At 42.9% G+C, this 13716-nt stretch overlaps 1 protein-coding gene and 1 long non-coding RNA gene across 4 annotated transcripts in view; one reads left to right on the top strand and one right to left on the bottom strand.

Moving 5' to 3' along the window:
* Nucleotides 1-13716, top strand: part of SIN3A (SIN3 transcription regulator family member A) — a 74939-nt gene that overhangs the window by 37971 nt on the left and 23252 nt on the right. For all 3 annotated transcript variants that reach the window (XM_077881974.1, XM_077881973.1, XM_077881972.1), the window contains 6 exons: nt 2300-2418; nt 3012-3222; nt 3529-3645; nt 6775-7013; nt 8386-8569; nt 10463-11036. In XM_077881974.1, coding sequence (XP_077738100.1) covers nt 2300-2418; nt 3012-3222; nt 3529-3645; nt 6775-7013; nt 8386-8569; nt 10463-11036 — 1444 coding nt within the window. The remainder of the gene's footprint in view (nt 1-2299; nt 2419-3011; nt 3223-3528; nt 3646-6774; nt 7014-8385; nt 8570-10462; nt 11037-13716) is intronic.
* Nucleotides 1-13716, bottom strand: part of LOC144303579 (uncharacterized) — a 33626-nt gene that overhangs the window by 13868 nt on the left and 6042 nt on the right. The window lies entirely within an intron of this gene.

Below are 13716 nucleotides of genomic sequence, written 5' to 3'. Positions count from 1 at the left end.
GCGCCAAACCGCTGCGCCACCCAGGGATCCCATGATGTTACTCTTGAAAGATGTTTGGGGCTCCCAGTTGTTGATAATCCAAGTCGGTCCAGTTGTTGAGGACTTCAGATGACTTGTAATCTTCTAATTGCTTGTGGCATTTATTTGTGGTATCATATATAGGGTTTGTGTGAGTTTTGATTTACTTGTATGTTTTCAGAGTTCCCTAGGTGATCCTGAGACGTAGCCAGTGGTGCAATGACTGGTGTAAACAGTGTGTGTGGTAGATTGGTTTAACTCTCCTCCTGTGTCTGACTTCCTCCTTGGAGTCAACTTGATTAGCAGGCTGCTTTTATCAGGGTAATTGATAACTGTCAGACTTCTCACTGGCAGGAACCAGCCTGGGTTGATCTGGTGCAGATTTACTCTATCTTGCACCTTTGTGTTTTTGCAAAGGGCAGGTGTTTTTAGCATCTCTGTGATTGGCTTCTCCTGGGCTCTCTCCAGCCTTCTGTGCCTGAGTGAGCTGTCCTGCCTAACAGTTGAATCCCTGGCTCTTGAACAGTTTCCGGGGGCTGCCTGGGCACTTGGAGGGAAATGCCGACAAGTGACAATGAAAGACTGGAGGGGTGCGGCGTAAATAAGTTAAATTTTTAAAGAGTGATGATATTTGTTTGTTCTTGGAGTACTTCTTTCTCAGAGGTAGATGCTGATATGTAGTTGACCCTTGAATAATGTGGGTTGAAAACTTGAGTGTAACTTGTGGCTTCCCCAAAACTCACTGTTAACCAGAAGCTTTACTGATGATATTTAACACTCGAGTAACACTTACTTGGCATGCTCTATGTATGATATACTGTATAATAAGCTAGAGAAAAGAAAATGTTATTAAAATCAGAAAGGAAATACCTTACAGTGCTGTATGTCAAAATTCAGGTGTAGGCGGACACAGTTCAGACCCATGTTGTTCAGAGGTCAGCTGTATAGATGAAATGTCTGAAATTTGCTTTAAAATTCAGTGGTGGAGGAAATGGTTATAGATGAAATAGAATTTACTACGTGTTGATCATTGAGCCTGGGCCAGGTACATGGGGTTCACTACACTGTTTGGTCTACTTCTCTGTGTGTTTAAAGACTAATAAAAATTTAAAAGTGAGTATGGTGTATAGTACCAAAAGTACAGTTTTCTTTCATCTTTAGCTTTGAAAACTAATATTCCATATAGTGTCTACTGACAGTTGTAAAAGTATACAGGAGCCTGGATAAAGGGTTATTGCTAAACTACTTGGTTTGGTGAGGATCTGTCTACAGTCCTCATTAAAGGACCACAATATTAAATATTTACTCATTTACTTGGCTGGATTGCTCATCTAGCCAGGCTAGTTTTACCTTGTGTATGCTATTGAACATTTTTAGATTTTTGGACATTAAAATGTTCAGGATTATAAGTGGAGGAAGGAAAAGGATCAGGTCAGAGGGCAGAAGTGTCTTAAGAAATTATTCAGGGCATCTGGGTGGGTCAGTGGTTGAGCATCTTTGGCTCAGGTCATGATTCCAGGGTCCTGGGATCAAGTCCCGCATCCGGCTCCCCATGGGGAGCCTGCTTCTCCCTCTGCCTCTCTAGACTCTGTCTCTCTTGAATAAATAAATAAAATCTTTTAAAAAGAAAGAAAAATTATTCAAGGTTACCAGAGTTTGAAGACAGTGTTGACAAAGAGTCTTGCTGTAAGCATCTGTTAGAAGCAACAAAAACTAGGTTAACTAGTTTTTGGTAGGGTAACTAGGTATCATCAAGTAACTGTTTAAATTTCCCCAATCTTGTGGGACTCTTGGGTGGCTCAGTGGTTGAACATCTGCCTTTGGCTCAGGGTGTGATCTCCAGGTCCTAGGATCAAGTCCCACATCAGGCTACTCTCCTGGAACCTGCTTCTCCCTCTGCCTATGTCTCTGCCTCTCTCCTTGTCTCTCATGAATGAATAAATAAATAATAAAATCTAATAAATAAATAAATTTTCCCAATCTTTTATTTTTATTTTTTTATTTTTTAAGATTTTATTTATTCATGAGAGACGCGGAGAGAGGCAGAGACATAGGCAGAGGGAGAAGCAGGCTTCACACAGGGAACCCCGTGTGGGACTCGATCGTGGGACTCCAGGGTCATGCCCTGAGCCAAAGGCAGAAGCTCAACTGCTGAGCCACCCAGGCATCCCAATTTGCCCAATTTTTTTTTTTTTTAATTTTTTTTGCTCAATCTTTTAAAAGGAGTCCAGCATCTTTTGATGCCCCATCTAACTGTTTCTCTTCTGATTGTCTCCGTAAGGTCCGAAAGGCTCTGAGGAGCGCAGAGGCCTATGAGAATTTCCTGCGTTGTCTTGTTATCTTTAACCAGGAGGTGATCTCTCGGGCTGAGCTTGTGCAGCTAGTCTCTCCTTTCCTGGGGTAAGTGGAGTGAGGGGCTAAGTCCTGGTGTGCGGTATGGAGGTGGGGGTATGTGATAAGCAAAAATAATTTTGATCATCGTAAGTCAGTTAGTTGACTCATAAAATGTCAGTGTCATAGGAGTCCTCTGGGAATTCTTCTAGTTTAACTCTACAGATGGAAAAATAGGCAAAGAGGGCATCAGCCAAGACCAGTGGTTTCCCAAGGCGCTGACCAGTGTTGGATGTTTATAGAGACCAGTCTCTTCTAGGGTTCTAGAATTTTGACTGTATTTGATAACCTAAGAATGATCTGAGCATTAAAGTGGTCTTCTCGATTAGAAGAACAGCGGGTTATTGCTTAGTTTCAGTGTAGCTCTTCCATCAGCACCCTAACTGGTCTTGGAGTGCTCTATAAGAAGAAGGGAAGCCAGATACCCAGAAGCAGGACTTCTTAGGCAGGAAATAATAATTGTCATTGGAATTAGTCCCTGGTAGCAGAGGGGACCAAGTCTGTCCCTGGTAGCAGACCCAACACCAAATAGTAGCAGCCATACCTCAGGATAACTGCACCATGCTTCTAATTGCTCACCAGTTTTTGGTTTGATTCTTCAGGAAATTCCCTGAATTGTTTAATTGGTTTAAAAACTTTCTGGGCTATAAGGAGTCTGTACATCTGGAAACCTTTCCAAAGGAACGAGCCACAGAGGGCATTGCCATGGAGATAGATTATGCTTCTTGTAAACGGTTGGGCTCCAGCTATCGAGCCCTACCAAAGAGTTACCAGCAGCCCAAGTGTACAGGACGGACTCCTCTCTGCAAAGAGGTAAGGCCTTCCCTAGAAAGGACCAGCCCTGAATTTTCTGCTTCCTCTGGAAGGGAGTGACACCAGGGTTCAAGAATTTATGTGAATGAGGAAATCAAGACCCTTCTCTGTCTTTTCTCAGAAGAAAATGTTGTATGCTTCTATCCAGAACCTTTTCCATCTTTTGCAAACTTGCTAAAGGTGAAAGCTGTAATGTTAGTAGTTTTTCCCATCCCCTAGGGTTGTGTCTGTCTTTTTACTGAGAATGCTTAATCACTGGAAAGCTTTGTTACACTTTGGCTTCAGTTTCTCTTCTTTTACCCAAAGGTTTTAAATGATACTTGGGTTTCCTTCCCTTCCTGGTCTGAGGACTCCACCTTTGTTAGTTCCAAGAAAACCCAGTATGAAGAACACATCTATCGTTGTGAAGATGAGCGCTTTGAGGTACAAGCTCCTTTATCATTTGAAGGTTGTAGAAATGAGAGGCACTAAATGCTAAAATATCTTAAATATAACTATCTGTGAGGCTTGGCTTTTTAAGACTGAAGAGCCAAAAGCTCATGTTCTTCAGTAGTAAATGCTTTATGAATTCATCAATATATTAGTAATATCTTAGGGCAAAGTGACCTATCTAGGCCACTTTAACCCTTTTAAAGTTATCCATTGATGGCTGAATAATAATTCCTTGAATTTTTAATGGTGTTTTAAAGGTTATTGTGTTTTACAGGGTATATGAAACAGTATCTTAAGGCTGACTGGACTTTCTTAAAGAGGTTTAATTATTTAAAGTGTGTATTATTCTTAGCGGGTATCTTGACATGGTTAGCAAACCAGCTCTCCTGTGAGAACTGGAATTCTTCTCTCTGTATCTGCTATGGATTTGGCTCCTTGTGAAAGAAAGCGAAATTAGGGCTTTATTTCAAAGTAGTTGGGAGGGTAAGAGGCTGGAGTAAGTGAGGTGATAGTCTGTGTACCGGGAGTAGGAGTACTAAGAGTGGGCTTAGAATCCCTGGTGTGTTAAAACGTCTAGCTCACTGATCTCATCAACAAAAAAATGTGTTTGAAGAAGTAAAATGATGTGTATCCTATTTAATGTATTTATTATATAAAAGTGGCCTCACTTACACATATAAATGAGAGAGAGAGATCTTTTTTTTAATCCATGCTGATTTAGCTCTGCCAGCCATCCCCCTTCACACTTTACTCAGCTGTTTCTGGCATGTCTTGAATGAAAGGCCACATGTTGCTTGGCTACTGGCAGGTGACTAGCCCCAGTGTTCATGAGGAGTTTCAGCCATTTGCACAAAATAAAATCATGACATGCTAACTTCCATGGAAAGTTTTATCAGGCTAAAGAAAGCATTTCCTTGTTACCTATGTTTAGTAAGTTTAGATAAGGAGGTAGAAGGCAGAGATTGGCATCTTTTTTCTGACAGGATGTTCCTATTCTCAGCTGGTGTGCCTGTGAAAGGCAAGCACTGCATTTCCCATTTGTGATTACAGGAATGATGATGAAGGTGTGCGTGCATGTGCTTAGGATGGGCTAGTTTGAAGGAGCATTCCATTATACATCAGGATAAGTTACTGATCCTGCAGTGTGGACAACCCCCAGATTTCAGTGGGCTTGAAAAAACATGCCTTTCTTGATCATGCTACATGTGCTTTGATATTTGGTAGGAGATCCTGCTCATCAAAATTACTTTGGGGACCTAGGCAGACCAAGTATCATCGTCTTGAATATTGCGAGTCACTGAAGGGAAAAGAGCTCAGAAGTCTTACCCTCTTAGATGCTCTAGCTTAGAAGTCACAAACATTACTTCAACTCACCTGTCCACAAACTCATTGGAACTAGGTAGATGACTCTCTTCTACCACAAGGGAGCCGGGAAGTTCAGTTCATCACTTGTCCATAATCAGGTGAAAGGGACCAGAAATACTGGACAAAATGAGTACCACAGTCCCCAAGCTAGAATTTTTTTTTTTTTAAGATTTTATTTATTTATTCATGAGAGAGAGGCAGAGACACAGGCAGAGGGAGAAGCAGGCTTCCTGCAAGGAGTCCCATGTGGGACTCAGTCCCGATCCTGGATCCCAGGATCACGCCCTGAGCCTAAGGCAGACGCTCAACCACTGAGCCACTCAGGCGTCCCCCAAGTTAGAAAATTTAAGGAACTCTCTTCTTCCTTCTTCCTTCTTCTTCCTTCCTCCTTCCTCCTTCTTCCTTTTACCTGAGAGAGTGCACACACCTGAGAGGGGGAGGGGCAGAGAGAGAAAATCTCAAGCAGATTCCATGCTGATCCCTACCTTGGGCTCAATCTCACGACCTAGAGATTCTGACCTGAGCCAAAACCAAGAGTTGGACACTCAACTGACTGCACTACCCAGGCGCCCCTAGGGAACAATTCTGTAGACAGTTGGTTTATAGGGCCTCAAGACTTGCCGTTTACTTTGTTTTCTGTTTCTCATTTAGAAAATCTTGTGTGAAGCCTAGGAAAAGAGTTATTAGAGGTTGCCAGTCATATCCTTAACCAGATATGGCTAGGCCCTTGCCAGAAAGTAAGTGCGAGGAGTTCTGTTAAAATTTAAATGATTGGGATCCCTGGGTGGCGCAGCGGTTTGGCGCCTGCCTTTGGCCCAGGGCGCGATCCTGGAGACCCGGGATTGAATCCCACGTCGGGCTCCCGGTGCATGGAGCCTGCTTCTCCCTCTGCCTGTGTCTCTGCCTCTCTCTCTCTCTCTCTCTCTCTCTGGGTGACTATTATAAATAAAAAAAAATTAAAAAAAAATTTAAATGATTACCCACAAATACAACGTTGAAGTCCTTAAGGAATGATAGTCACTGCTCTTATTACTGGATATAGAACAAGGCTATTAAATATTTAAATATTTTAAGTTACCCTGAGAAACCTTACACATAATACTGATTTATCTTGGGCAGCCCTGTTGGCTCAGCGGTTTAGCGCCGCCTTCGGCCCAGGGCGTGATCCTAGAGACCCGGGATCGAGTCCCACATCGGGCTCCCTGCGTGGAGCCTGCTTCTCCCTCTGCCTGTGTCTCTGCCTCTCTCTCTCTCTCTGTGTCTCTCATGAATGAATAAATAAAATCTTAAAAAAAAAAAAAAAAGACTGATTTATCTTGAATGGTCTTCTGAGGATTGTTGTGTGTTTTGTTTCATTTTATTTTATCATTTGTAACAGGTCTTAGCAATCCAGGAAAGTTCAGGGGAAAGTGTCAGTAAGGTTGCCTCCTATGAGGTCCCTCTGATTTGGGGTTAGTAGTCCTAAACAAAGCACATTGGTGGTGTTAGAAGTAACGACTACTACTTTTCTATCATTTATTGGATATTATGTGCCAGGCCTTGCACTAAACCCTTTATTTGGGTTATATCATTTCATCTAGAAAATAGCCTCTGAGAATAGGTGGTGTTATCCCTACTTTATTGATAAGCAAATACAATTTTGTGTAGCTGCTATGGCGGAGCTAGGATTCAAGTCCAAGGAATTTGACTCCATACTTCATACTCCAGACCGCTATTCTATTATAAATCCTGAGCACACTTTGTCTTTTGCTTTAGCTTGATGTAGTTTTAGAGACCAATCTGGCAACGATTCGGGTTCTGGAAGCAATACAGAAGAAGCTTTCTCGCTTGTCTGCTGAGGAACAAGCCAAATTTCGCTTGGACAACACCCTTGGGGGCACGTCGGAAGTTATTCATCGAAAAGCACTCCAGAGGATATATGCTGATAAAGCAGCTGACATCATCGATGGTCTGAGGAAGAACCCCTCCATTGCCGTCCCAATTGTCCTTAAAAGGTAACTGAATATGTTCTTCGTGCTTTAGTGTGCTTCGTGACAGGTTCGGTGTCCCCTTAAATACGGCCTTCATTTTCAACCTGGTTATTCCATGAGGCCTCTATTTCACCTCAATGCTGGTGGTTGGAAATTAGGTGCAGCATGGGATAGTGGAGCTTCTTGAAGGGTTTCTGTGTAACCAGCAATAGAGAACAAACCTTGAAAGTCCACAGTGGAATGCTCTGTGTGTTTAAGGGAATATTTTAAAATACAGAAAAGAACAGAGCAGAATACAGCCACCCACATTCCTGCCACTCAGTACTAACCATTGTTAACATCTTTGTTTTTTAATAAGAAAAATCTCTTTGTCTTTGTAAAATTGGTGGTTTATTTAAAAAGACTTACTAGCTTGGCATTTTTACCAAGAACATCTTACCTCCTGACAAGCCTTCGGCCTGAGGTGTACAGGGGCTGTTGTACCCACATAAGACCAGGCATCAAGGAGGAGGCCAGACCTAGGGTGAGCCCCAGGCTCCTTTAAGTCCATGGCTCTTTGGACCACATGGAATCCCAGCTAACAGCTGGGTCCTCTTTCAGTTCCACCTGAGACGGGTGGTGCAAACTCTTGTCTGCTGCACAGCTCACAGATGCCCAGATTTTATTGTTCCTCCCCAGACTTTGCTCAAGAGCTGGCACAGGCTTTTTCTCTTCTTGCCATGCCAGCAGCATTTAACTTTGGCTTTGAGACGTAGGATATTCTTCAGTTCTAGTGCTGGTTTTGATTTTACTTTCTTCTACACTTCTAGAGTGTTAAGATCTGTTGTTACCATCAGAAATTCCCAAATTGTGTGCAAAGGAGCATTACTGTGCAAGTTCTTTGCTCTTGGACTTCTGCATTTATATTAGCATAGTGAACATTCTTAGAAGTCCTGCAGCAAAGAGATGTGCTTGTTTTAGCCGGCCAAGAAAGTAAACCCCTTTTTAAGGGTATTGGGTGGAATGATGTTGAGAAATAACTATTCGAGGTAAGATTTCTGACTTTGGGACAAATCACTTCCCCTAAATAAGTCCTGGAGGAGTTATTTCCTCATGTAACAGAGTTCAAGCCTGGATTGAATAACAATATAACAATTTCAGTAACAGTATCCCAAGTTGCCAATAATTTTGACAGACCTGTTATATCTTTTGACTTTTGAAAGAAAGTAAGTCTGACACATTTCCCACTTGGAAACCTTGGAGAGTAGGCGCTGTCATCCCTATTTTCCCAATAAGGAAACAGAGTCTAGTATGGCAGAGCCAGGATTCAAATCCAAAGAGTTTAACTCCCTCCCTTAGAACTCCCACATCCGAATTCCCATGTCTTGTCCTTTCCACACCCCCCACCCCTCACCAGATTGAAGATGAAAGAGGAAGAATGGCGAGAAGCTCAGAGAGGATTTAACAAGGTGTGGAGAGAGCAAAATGAGAAATACTACTTGAAGTCTTTGGACCACCAGGGCATCAACTTTAAACAGAACGACACCAAGGTCCTGAGGTCAAAGAGCTTACTCAACGAGATTGAGAGCATCTATGATGAGGTGAGTGGGAAGTTTCTCTATCTGTGAGAGGACCCCAGTCTTTATGTTCAGCCTGGCTTTGATTCCTGGAAATTATCTTTGTTATATGAAAGAAGACCCTCCGAGACAAGGTGATTCTTGCTTCAAAACTGTCACAGACTTCTATTCCTGATTCTACATTTTAAATCTAAGCCTCACCTTTATTCCTAAACTGCTTTACTAGTTTCCCAGTTTACTATCCTGGCTTTGTCTGTGCCTGCTGCCTCCCTCCTCCACTTGTCTTCCCGTCTGTTTCCCTCAAAATGATACCTTTTCTCATTCACGTAGCTCCTCTCAACTTCCCACAACCAAAACACTTATCATTAATCCCCAGACACTTTCTAATCGTTGTTTATTCAGGATACTTACCAGGAGTGTATATAGTACTGGGAGCCAGGGTACAGAGATGATTAAGAAATTAATCCTGCTTTCTTGGACAAGCTCACAGTCATGGGGTGGGGATAGACACATAAATATAGTATGATTGAGAATTCCTAAAAGTTATGTGATCTTGAGTTTAAAAAAAATGTTTTTAAAAAAAAATAAAAAATAAAAAAATAAAAAAAATAAAAAAAATGTTTTTGGACAGCCCCGGTGGCGCAGCGGTTTAGCGCCGCCTGCAGCCTAGGGCGTGATCCTGGAGACCCGAGATCCAGTCCCATGTCAGGTTCCCTGCATGGAGCCTGCTTCTCCCTCTGCCTGTGTCTCTGCCTGCCTCTCTCTCTCTCTGTCTCTATGAATAAATAAATAAATAATCTTTAAAAATAAAATAAAATAATGTTTTTTATCATGAAAATGTCAAACATATGTGAAAAGGGAGAGAATAGTAAAATGAGCTCTTCTATAAGCTTAAATAAGCATCTCTATTTTGCCAATTGTTTTAAATCTGTCACCTCCCACACCCCTACCCCAGATTCTTCTTCTTCTTCTTCTTTTTTTTTTTTTTTTTTAAGATTTTATTTATTTATTAATGAGAGACACAGAGAGAGGCAGAGACATTGGTAGAGGGAGAAGTAGGCTCCCCATAGAGAGCCTGATGCGGGACTCGATCCCAGGACCCCAGGATTGCAACCTGAGCCAAAGGCCAGATGCTCAACCACTGAGCTACCCCAGTGGCCCTCACCCAAGATTCTAGACCTCCAGTCGTAGGCCTCTTGTTGTATCCTCCATATCCATAAATACTAATACAGAATTTTATTTTATTTTTTTATTTTTAAAGGTTTTATTTATTTATTCATGAGAAACAGAAAGAGAGAGGCAGAGACACAGAGAGAGAGAGAAGCAGGCTCCATGCAGGGAGCCCGACACGGGACCTGATCCCGGGTCTCCAGGATCATGCCCTGAGCCAAAGGCAGGCAGGCGCTAAACTGCTGAGCCACCCATGCCTCCCCACTAATACAGAATTTTATTTTATTTTTTATTTTATTTTTTTTAAACCTCACACTTCTTTTTTTTTTTTTTTTTTTTTTTTTATGATAGTCACAGAGAGAGAGAGGCAGAGACACAGGCAGAGGGAGAAGCAGGCTCCATGCAGGGAGCCCGATGTGGGACTCGATCCCGGGTCTCCAAGATCACACCCCAGGCCGCAGGCGGCGCCAAACCGCTGCGCCACCGGGGCTGCCCTAATACAGAATTTTAAAAGATAGTCCCAATTTTGTCCAATTGTCCCCAGTAAGTCTTCACAATCTAGAAGAACCACTATTATGGTGTTAAACCACACCTCCCGCATTATCTAGATCTGTTTCTGCAAGTTTCAGATTAGAAAACAGTTGCCACTATGGTTGATAATGGCATGTACTGCTGGTGCCGTCTCGTAGGTCTGTTTGTTGTTGCTGGAGATATGTCATATAATACTTTGCGTCTCTCTCCTATTAGAGGCAAGAGCAGGCTACAGAAGACAATGCTGGTGTACCTATTGGCCCACACCTCTCACTTGCATATGAAGACAAACAGATTCTGGAAGATGCTGCTGCTTTGATTATCCACCACGTGAAGAGGCAGACAGGCATTCAGAAGGAGGACAAGTATAAAATCAAGCAAATTATGCATCACTTCATTCCAGATCTGCTCTTTGCTCAGAGAGGTGATCTCTCGGATGTGGAGGAAGAGGAAGAAGAAGAGATGGATGTAGATGAAGCCACAGGGGCAGCTAAGAAGCACAATGGTGTTGGGGGCAGTCCCCCAAAGTCCAAGCTACTGTTTAGTAACACAGCAGCTCAGAAGTTACGAGGGATGGATGAAGTGTACAACCTTTTCTATGTTAATAACAACTGGTATATCTTTATGCGACTGCACCAGATCCTCTGCTTGCGGCTCTTGCGGATTTGTTCCCAAGCTGAACGGCAAATTGAAGAAGAAAACCGAGAGAGAGAGTGGGAACGGGAAGTGCTGGGCATAAAACGAGACAAGAGTGACAGCCCTGCCATCCAGCTGCGTCTCAAAGAACCTAGTGAGTGGCTTAGGCTCTTGGTTTCTGACAATGTGAGGAATTGGGGGCCCTCAGAGCCGAATTAGACTCAAGACCGCTTTCTTTTAGACATATAGAGCATGGGCAGGCAGGCCTAAGAGCCTGACCAGGGTTCAGATCCTAGCTTGGCAATTGATTGGGTGTGTGACCTTACTTGAGCTCCCCATCCTGCGTGCCTGTAAAATGGAGGTGCTCCTTTATACTTTGTGGGTTTGTTGGGAGAATTGGGGAAAGTATGCAGAGCACCCTGTGCAGTGCTAGGATCATGGACGTTCATTGGCTGCTACCATGGACACCTGGGGAGGGGCTGGCAGTTGTCATCAGTTTCCCAAATGGCAGATCTTTGGTGTTTTGCAGAGTGTATTCAAGGACAGGGTGGGACTCAAATGTCACAGTCCTTTCTGCTTCATGACAGAATATAAATTCCTAGTTCATGCCTAACAGATGCAGATTTTCTTAGATATGTTTGGGCAAGACTTTAGCCACTGGGGTCCATGGCTCTTAATAAATAGAAATAGTTTATGGAAAGGAGATTGGAAGTCAAGAGATGGTGTGAGAGAGCAGATCAGACAGGACAAGAATGAAGATAGCAGAGGAAAAGGAAAATAAATGCAAACTGAGGAAGCCACTACATGCTTTACATAATTCTAATTCTCTGTTGCCTGCTTCTAGATAATATAAATTACGTGTTTGAGCTGTGAGCCAAAAACTTTTTTCATGGAGCCTTTCTTCTGTGCCGTAGAAGAAACAGCCAGTCTGTGGAGTGGATTATTTTATTTTACTTTATTTTATTTTATTATTTATTTAGATTATATTTATTTATTCATGAAAGAGACACAGAGAGAGGAAGAGACACAGGCAGAGGGAGAAGCAGGCTCTATGCAGGGAGCCGATGTGGGACTCGATCCTGGGGCTCCAGGATCAGGCCCGGGGCTAAAGGCTGGCACTAAACCGTTGAGCCACCCAGGTGCCCCTGGATTATCTTTTAAAAACTGTTTAAAACAGTTGCTGATGTAAGAAAACCCATGTGTGGCCCTAACTTCCTATCTGCTGAAGAGCTAGTGACACTGGATATTAATGTTAAAAACCTTTATTTTGATAATCCTAACCTGAGAGAGACAGCTTTTGGATCTCAGGGTGGTGGTTCCATCTGCTTATGTAGAAATGAGAGCAAATGGCTTAATCCTGTCTTGACCACTGACTCAACCTGATTTGAGGCTTACATTGTTGGGTCTTGAACAGTGACACCAAGCCTTGCACTGATTATAGCTCATGCGCACAAGTCTGGCTTAAAGCTCCTAGCTTTATTCTGGCATAAGGGCATCTGTCTAAGTAGTACAGCCCGTGCCTTTGCTATGGGGTCTGAACAGGTGATACTCTGATGGAAGTTAAGCCGGTTGCTTTTAAACCATTTTGTATGTCCTTGATGAACTCATCAAACTTGAAATAAATGGAGATGGACTTAGCTTTTGCTCTCAGCCTGTTTTCTCTGTATAGGCTACAAACAGAGTCAGATGTTAGGGACTAAGAATTCTTATACTTTTCTTTTTTTCCAGTTTAGTGAACTTTTTTTATTTTTAAAATGATATTTATTTATTTGAGAGAGAGAGGCAGAGGGAGAAGGAGAAGCAGACTCCCTGCTGAGCAGGTAGCCCGACATGGGGCTCCACCCCAGAACTCTGGGATCATGACCTGAGCTGAAGGCAGACACTTAACTGAGTGGACCACCCTGGCACCCCTCGCTGAGTGAACTTTTTTTTTTTTTAAGATTTTATTTATTCATGAGAGAGACACAGAGGGGGGGCAGAGACACAGGCAGAGGAAGAAGCAGGCTTCTTGCAGGGAGCCTGATGCAGGACTCGATCCCAGGACCCTGGGGTCATGCCCTGAGCCAGAGGCAGATGCTCAACCCCAGGAGCCACCCAGGCACCCCTGGTGAACTACTTCTTAAGGTGCAACATACGTACAGAAAAATATACAAATCCAAATTGTATAGCTCAGTGAATTTTTACAAAGTGAACACACCTGTGTAACCTGTACCTGGATCAAATATGACCAATACCCAGTGGCCCCCTCATGCCCCCGTCTTGATTGCCAGCACCAGAGATCAGTAAATACTTCTTACAGAAGCTAAAGGCAGAGTCCTTTCATGCTTCCTTTTGCACTCTGCTAGTTGCCAAATGTTTAACAACTGATAAGATTCTAGCTGCTGGTTGAAGTGATTCATGTGCAGCAAGTAAAGATCGTTTAATGTAATTTGTGAAGTACAATGTTGGGAATCCATTTTTAAACAGAAGGACTTTGACAAATGTAGATTACTTCATTATTCATAGGGGATTTAATTTGGGTTCCTATTTCTCTGTTCCTGAGAGGTTTCCCAGGGCTCGAGTGTGGTGCTGTCTGCCTTTTCTCATCAGCACTTTATGCTTCATTGAAATAGCTTTATGAGCAAGTGACCCATGTGAGGAATGCTCTCTGCAGGCTGGGAGGCCAGGTTCCTCTCTCAGCAGGAGAGCCAGCAACTTTATGAAGAAACTTCTTCCCTGGGATGTTCTGCTCTCCTGTCAAGCAGAGCCCCACGGTACCGTAATGATGTGTCTTTTTGGCATGGACACAGCGTTAGAGCCCCTGTTAAAGTTACAGGGTCACTCTTGTCTGAGAG

Source organism: Canis aureus, chromosome 32 (assembly GCF_053574225.1).
Source record: "Canis aureus isolate CA01 chromosome 32, VMU_Caureus_v.1.0, whole genome shotgun sequence".
Lineage (NCBI taxonomy): Eukaryota > Metazoa > Chordata > Mammalia > Carnivora > Canidae > Canis > Canis aureus.
Note: the sequence above shows the minus strand (reverse complement) of the source record. Positions and strands in the feature narration are given on the sequence as shown.